This window comes from Phaethon lepturus, unplaced genomic scaffold, assembly GCF_000687285.1.
Source record: "Phaethon lepturus isolate BGI_N335 unplaced genomic scaffold, ASM68728v1 scaffold41132, whole genome shotgun sequence".
NCBI classification, from domain to species: domain Eukaryota; kingdom Metazoa; phylum Chordata; class Aves; order Phaethontiformes; family Phaethontidae; genus Phaethon; species Phaethon lepturus.
In genome coordinates this window covers 30584-37903 of record NW_010524899.1, presented here as the reverse complement: position 1 = coordinate 37903, position 7320 = coordinate 30584, and the positions used below count along the sequence as shown (strand labels likewise).

The 7320-nt window shown below is 44.9% G+C and overlaps 1 protein-coding gene across 1 annotated transcript in view; it reads right to left on the bottom strand.

Moving 5' to 3' along the window:
* Positions 1 to 281: 281 nt before the first annotated feature.
* The window catches only part of LOC104617313 (tumor necrosis factor receptor superfamily member 11A-like), a 19525-nt gene continuing 12486 nt past the window's right edge, over positions 282 to 7320 (bottom strand). The window contains exons 8-11 of the mRNA XM_010282593.1: positions 6829 to 6839; positions 4878 to 5721; positions 416 to 661; positions 282 to 352 (exon numbers count right to left, since the gene is read on the bottom strand). Of these exons, the coding sequence (XP_010280895.1) occupies positions 282 to 352; positions 416 to 661; positions 4878 to 5721; positions 6829 to 6839 (1172 nt within the window). The remainder of the gene's footprint in view (positions 353 to 415; positions 662 to 4877; positions 5722 to 6828; positions 6840 to 7320) is intronic.

The window sequence follows — 7320 nt, the reverse complement described above, 5'->3', positions numbered from 1 at the left end:
CCACGAGGAAGAGGAGAGAGCCCTGCCACTGCTCCTGCAATGGGGACAGCACACCTGGCTTCACACGTGCCCCTGTCCTCACTGGTAACCTCCTCAGCGAGAGCACCACCACCACCGGCACGTGCACCACAAGGGTCCTTTCCAGCTGTAAAATTTCCCGGGAGGCAACGGTCTCTGAATCTGTCACGACACCCGGGATTCCGGCAGCCCCACGGCAGCCCCACACCCTCTCGCGGGCTGCCCGTCGGCACCCCGGCCCGCAGCAAGGACATTGGCTCGCCTCAGTTCAACACTTTCTCTGAGAAGTGTCCCAGCTTCCCCTCCTCCTGCACGGGCTGCGAAGCCTGGCCGCAGTGGGACGGGCCCCGCTCCTGGGCCAGGGGTCCGGTGGTCTGCCGCAGCCCACTGTTCCCCGCCGCCGGGCAGGCGCCCTGCAGCTCGGCACACTTCTCCTTGTAGTGCTGCGTGTTGCCGGCAAAAGTCTCACAGCGGCTGAGGTTTTCCTCCTGCACAGGGCTGCCCACGTTCTCCTCGCTCGGCCCCGAGGCCATTACTCCCTCCTGGGAGTTTTGGCTAAGGTAGACAACAATGATGTCGCCCTTGAAGTTCATTACTTGTCCACTTGAGATAAAGGTGGAGTTACTGTTTCCAGTCACATTTCCTGGGGAAGGAGAGGGGAGAAAAGATGACACATGTGATTAATACTTTCCCCTCACGAGAAGGACGCTTAGCGCAGTGAACTTAATCTGCTGTGGTGGCTTTACTCTTTTTCCATTATTTTTTCCCCGTGACACAGGGATGCTTTTATAATCAATGCCTTCCACTGGACCTTTTCATTATTTCCATTTCTGCCTCCTCAGGATGAAGCCTGTCATCCACAGGGATGCTGTCTGGAAGGCTTGGAAACCTTTTCTCTCTTGGTCATGCTCCGGGAAGCAAGAGAGAGCACAACAATCTCATGCTCTCCATGCCACCTGATGCACAAGCTGCATCCAAACTGCCTCCACTTGCCATTTGTAAGGAAATGATCATTATTTCTAATTATAAATTTTTTTTTTTTTTTAGAGTCCCAAGCATCACATTGAGTTGTTTTTTTTCTCCTTGGTAAACAATCAGTCCCACTGTGTGGGCTAGGTAACAGGCGTATTGAATAAATACTGAAAGACTTAACGTCAGACCATTCAGTCACACAGTGGCCAAACGACACGGAGCTCACACGATTATCTTATATTGCCCTGATCCTCCGTGTAAGTACGCTCTGGTACTCGCCTAGTGTCCTCATGGATTTACCTGGATATACGCTGACTCCAGTGAAGAGACAGAATCTATATTATAGCAACCTAACGGAGTTAGTTTGTCTGCAGTTAGAGATTTTTCAGTATAAATTCAATCTTTCTGCCACCCACAGACTGGGTCGCTGACTCAAGTGACAGCAGGACCAGGCTCTGGGGTATAGTAAACTTCCCTCAGAGCAGAAAGAAAATAACTGAGAGCAAACTTTCAACAACAAAATAACAAACTTGTTAGTTTGAAAACGAAACAAACCAAACCAATCAAGTAAAAAAAAAAAAAAAAAAAAAGTCTTGCTAGCCTATGAACACTCTTCCTAAGAAATGTCTTTCCTGCTGTGTTTCACTTAATCATTACTTGCGGACTGATCTGACACCCTTTAGACCTTTTGTGCCTTTCCTCATTACGTTCCTCCACACTTGAGACATGCCCATTTTTGTTGCAGCTAAGCATGGCCCAGGCCACAGAAACACCATCTTTCTAGTGGCCGCGGGTGATGTTTGCACATCAGCAATGGACACTGGGCTCCAGCAGTGCTGAGTTAGGACCTGTGCCTGCTCATAACCAAGTCTGGGTAGCACTCAAGCGTCTCTTTAATAGCCCCCCTCAAGCAATCCTATTTATTTTAGCTAAACCACTGCATTGCTAGCTCTTGCTTTTATTCCAAGTGTTGTTGATTAACATCAGGTGTCAATAAGAGTTTTCTCTGCAGGAGTTTTTTCCCTGCCGGTTTCTTCCCCTGTATTCGATTTGGTTTGGCTGTTTGCCATCAATACAACTGTTAGGCATAATGGGAGTACAAAAATAACTGTTTGCCTTTGTACAGATTGCCTGTCACTCACAAAAGGTACTGCAGAAAAGTTTACCACTGCTCAGTATGAGATCAAGAATTTAGAAATATATGTGACAGTGGGGAGGAAAAAAAAAAAAAGTAGATTAACACATTTGTACTGTTTAGTTGAATGTAGCTGGCAAACCTTCACTGCTTTCCAAAGACACCATGCTGAAAGAAAAGGATATTTGAGGCCCAAAAGCACAGGAAATGGACACAAGAGTTTCCTGGACTACACAAAGATATGTGCTTTCAACCTGGAAAATATAAGGGACACCTTCAGAGGATAAGTGAAGGCATCATTCTCTACAACATTTCAGCTTTTTGATCTCTCAGAATACCTGATGATATTAATTACAATGACAGATTAATTTTTGTGGTAATTATTCACTAAGAACTGGAATAACACAGGCGATTCATTTTCGCTGAGCCATCTAATGGCCTCTAGGTTGTAAGAATAGTTTGTCGTTGTCGAACCGGGCTGGTTTGGGATCTGGAAATGAAAGGCTCTGCAAAACCATTCCTAAAAGCGAGTCACTTAAGTCTTCCTGCACTCATGCTTTATGCTGTACCTCTAGACATGACTTGAGTTGGTCATGTTCTGACTGCCTCCAGGCTTGGAAGGCTTCAAAGAGCACTTGAAGGCTTACCTCCATCTCTGCTGGTGACCCCTGCAAAGTGGCACCTGTCCAGAGGTTTTTTGTGGTCTCCTCTAGGGTTTTTTCATAGGAGGGATAAAGTTTGCAATTTCTGTTGTCATTTTGAATGTTAGGGAACCAAAACCAAAACTTGATTGAGTTACCCATGGCCTTTTTCTTCCCATTTTTTATTCACCCTCTTTTGTACATTTCTGTCTTAGCATGACTGTGTGCAAATCTTGGTGGCTTCAGTTGCTTTGAGAAGCTTTACAGAAAGTTATTTTGCATGCACATTTATTCCATCTGGGCGTTTCACAAGGCTCAGCAAAATGACTGATACCATTGCAGCTCCACGTGCAGTCCCAGCTTCCTTCAGTGTGGAAGCTACAGCTAAGCTCTGTCTCATTCCTCATGCAACCAGACGTCGCCAGCAGGGCATGGCCATTCTGTGGACGGAGGAAAACCTCTGCCACCAAGCCAGATTACCTACAGATTAGCTAACCCACACTCTCATACCGCCCACAGCTCAGTCAGTACCTGCTAGCAGTCCTGCCTAAAAAATGGCAAATTAAGAACGCTGTACCTGTGCTCAGGTCACCAGATGGCACTATAGCATGTACATACCCAAAGGCACAGACACAATTAAAATCTCAGATAAGGAATTGTGCTGCAGATCTAAGATGGCACTTTCAAGGATGTCACTTAAATCCAAGTTCTCTTGTTTTCCCTATTGTTCCTTAGTGTTTTCTCCTCCTCTTCATGTCGGACTTAGGAAGAAAAGCAGTACTTTTGCAATGCCAAATACTACTTGACTTCCAGTTGTACCTCAGAGTCAACTTCCAACAACAACGAAAAAAGATAATCTGTGTTCTTTTTGCTACTGCTAAATTTTGTACAGACCAGGCAGTTAAACTGCATCAGGATTTCAGGAAACTGAAGCAGCGGAAAGAGTATCTGCTCTTAGAAAGATGAACGCTACACACTTTCAGATTCCCACACAGCACGCATGTTGAGAGGGGAAGGGCCTTCAAAAGTGTTGCTTTTGGGCTTTGGCAGACTGACAAGAATGTCTGCGTACGAAACTTTATGGCATGACATGGTTTTAAAGAAGGGCAACTGCTTATGACTGCTCTGTGTATTACAGTAATACTTAGATGTCCCAGTCAAAACTAAGGTCTCATTATGCTTGGCTGTACGTTGACATAAATAAAATTAGAGCATCTGACTTTAAGAGATTGTCATCTAAAATGACTAATAACACAACAGGCAGATTGCAGACTTTATACAGAAAAAAAGTCTGAGGGAGGAAGGTTTCATCCAGAAAAGGCTCATAACTTCCCTTCTGCTAGTTTTGCTTCAGTGATTTCTTTTTCCCTGCTTTCATTTGACAATTTTGATATATTTACTCAATTAGTAAATTGGTAGTCAATTAGTAAATTTGTGACAGTGTTTCAGAGTTGTTTAGGGGACTGCGCACTTGTGTATGGAGAAACAATATCTGTATGAAATTATTTTTAGGTGAATGCTTCTATCCTAGCAAATTAAAAAAAAAAGAGAAAGAGCTAAAAGCAAAAAACCGAACATAATTTCTTAGACCCATTCGTGGGCACCATGTTACAGCCCCAGCTGGAGTTTCACTGGATGCCATATAAATGTAATTGGACTTAAACCTAATGGCAAAAATGTGCATGCAGACCGTTGAATGCAAAATCAACTGTCTGAGCATTATGCATCCTTTTTTGACTCAGCCTCTAGGTCCCTATACTCTCCTCCTCCTAAGTTTTCTCCAATATACATAACCTGTTACTGAAGTATTTTGGTGATAGCAGAATTGCCTGGCCTTTGCAGTGACAGCCAGAAGATGGGTTCTGCATTGCTGGTTAGATAGGGGAGGACAACGGTCCCTCACAGTGCTCATCCTATTTGTAGAATTCACTACACACCAAATGGCCTTGCTATTTCATTTTTGCCTTTCAGATTAGCTTCAGGGCAATTAAATGGAAAGGCATAATTTTATTCTTCTCTCCTTCTCCTAAATCAGACTCTCTGAATAATATTGAGCTAGCACAGAGAATAATCCTATACGACTGTGTACAGATCAAGCCTAACAGGCTTACCGGATACTGGAGGGAGGTCTGAAGTGCTGCTGTTTGTCCCTGAAGTGCTTCTGTTTGTGTTCTGGTACTTCATGTTGGTACTATCCGAAGATGCATCTTCCATACCATGTTCACTTGCTAGAGTGCTCTGACCAGCAGAGAGAAAATTCAAGCCACAGGTGCACTGTGCATATGATCCAGTTTCTGGGGAGGTGGAGGCACTGTCAGCCATAGCACAACAGGGTTTGCTCCACTTTCTGGGAGATTCCCTGTACGAAATGCCACACCTCACACAAATCTTCTCTGAGTCATAGTTTGCTGCAAAACGATCTGTGTCTTTGTTGCCCATTTCCTTCAGGCAACTGTGGGCATGTTGGCAAGATTTCTGAAGAAGTCTGTCCGTGGCAGTGTGTGCCCCATCTGTGCCGGAGGAAGGGTGAAAGCCTTGAGAGACTGATATGTCCTCTGTGCTCCCAATCCCTGAAAAGTACTGATTTAAACTGTCATTCTCCCCCGCCTCCATCGGTTCTGAAAATGATGACATGGTTTTACTAGCAGTTCGACTCAATAAAGATAAATAATCAGCGGTATTGAGATCCTTATCCATGTATTCATCTTCCATCGGAACTGGTGGGAAATGGTCATCATCAGTCTCAGTTACTACAGGAAATGCTTGGAGGCTCCCTCCTGCCTCGCACGGCGCTGTGCTGGGGCTCCCATTCCTGCAAGGAGCATGACTGCTGGTGCAGCACGAGTTTCCAGGGGCAGGAGAGCCAGTGGGGCCCAGGAGACACATGCCTTCAGATGTCTGGGGGACAGCAGCGTTCGTTATGTTCACGGTAACAAATGCATCTCTGGGGGGCTCCTAAAAGATATTAAAAATGAAAAGTGTTTAGTAAATAGATCAGCAGAAGGTTATTTTCTAGACAAAGAAGAAACAGGCAGATCTCAGTTCTTCAGTGTGGAGCTGCTGAGGTTGAGCAGCACCACTATACTTGAGTCTTGAAGTGCAGTTCTGTTCTGCTGTGAAACTGTGACTGGTGATGCTGGGCTCAGCAGGTGTTCAGAAAAAAATCTGGTAGCCTGGGGTGCAAGAACATTTAATTTTGGGAGACAACTATTCCTAGTTCTTAAGAGGGCACTTAAGAGTTAATAAATCTAGAAGAGTCACTGGATTCTGCTGTCCCTATGGACCATCAGTAAGACCTACCTAACTGCTTAGAAGGTTTGGAAACCCCTTGAATCATCTATGTGTCTGAAGGGCTGTTGATCTGTGAAGGCCTTACTGGGAGCAGAATCTTTATTATTGGTAATGGTTGAAGAAAGAAACTGATGTTGATTCAGCCCAAGACAAGCTAGAAAAACAGAAGTCATACAGGCAAGGTTGCTTTAACCTGGAAAATGTTAGGACATCAAAGGCAAAGGCCCATGACGTCATGTTGCCAGTACTTGCCAAGATAAAGCTGTATTTTTGGTTGCAGCTCCAAAAAAAAAGTTTGTGAAATACTTCAAGGGTTCCCTAGTTTACAAGCAAGTTGTGCTGTAAAGACTGGTATTTGGGAACTGATACGCTTCATTCCTAGCATCTGTTCAGATCTTCCAGGATAGAGGAGAGAGTGTAAATGCTGCCAGCCACTAATTGCTCTTGACTCACTCATCTGTCCCAGAGGATCTGAGCAGCTGCCAATGCAGGAGCATGCACGAACACTGACAGGACAAAAGAGGAACTGCCTGCTCAAAAAGGTGGGTTTGTTTGGTGTGGGTTTTTTTGTAGCAATGGAATTTGAGTCTTTCAACAGCTAAGCCAGACAGAGCTCCTAGATGGGGTGGTGGGGGGACCGTGCACCTGGGACATCTCAGTCCGTGGTGAGGAGCAGACAGTGCACATGAACTTGAACCTGTGCCCCCATCTGAGTGTTTCAAGCACGGGATCTGGTGTTACTCCAGAGCAAAACCTCTTGTGAGGTCTTACTTTTTTCACATCTGAATGGACAAGAAGCATTTCTGCAAGCACTAGAATTAAGGTGTTTCACAGCCAGTTTCTTTAGCTGATTGCTCTGTGCTTAATGCCTGGCATTCTTGGCATTGCCCCAAATCCAGGTTTCTCCCCTGTAAGCACGCTGGTATGTAAAAAGGTGCAAACTCAACTGAAGCTTTTCCTGCTCTTAGGATTTAGAAAGGCCCTCTCCTAGGGAGAGTCTCAGGTGTTCAGCAAGCAGTGGGCTCGTGTTTAACTTTCTCCTCATAAATATTTAATCACAGAGACTTTTGCCCCTGTTAGAACTGGCTGAAACCAGAGAGCAGGTTTAGAAGCTATTTGAGAATGGTGATTTCATATGCCTCACATTTACAGAAAACCAGACTAAAAAAGCCAAAGCTGTGAGCATTTTTTGAGGAACTCAAAACTTGTTTTCTAGCCAAACATTAATGAGGAGTCTGCTTCAGGAGGAGTGTCAGGAATGTC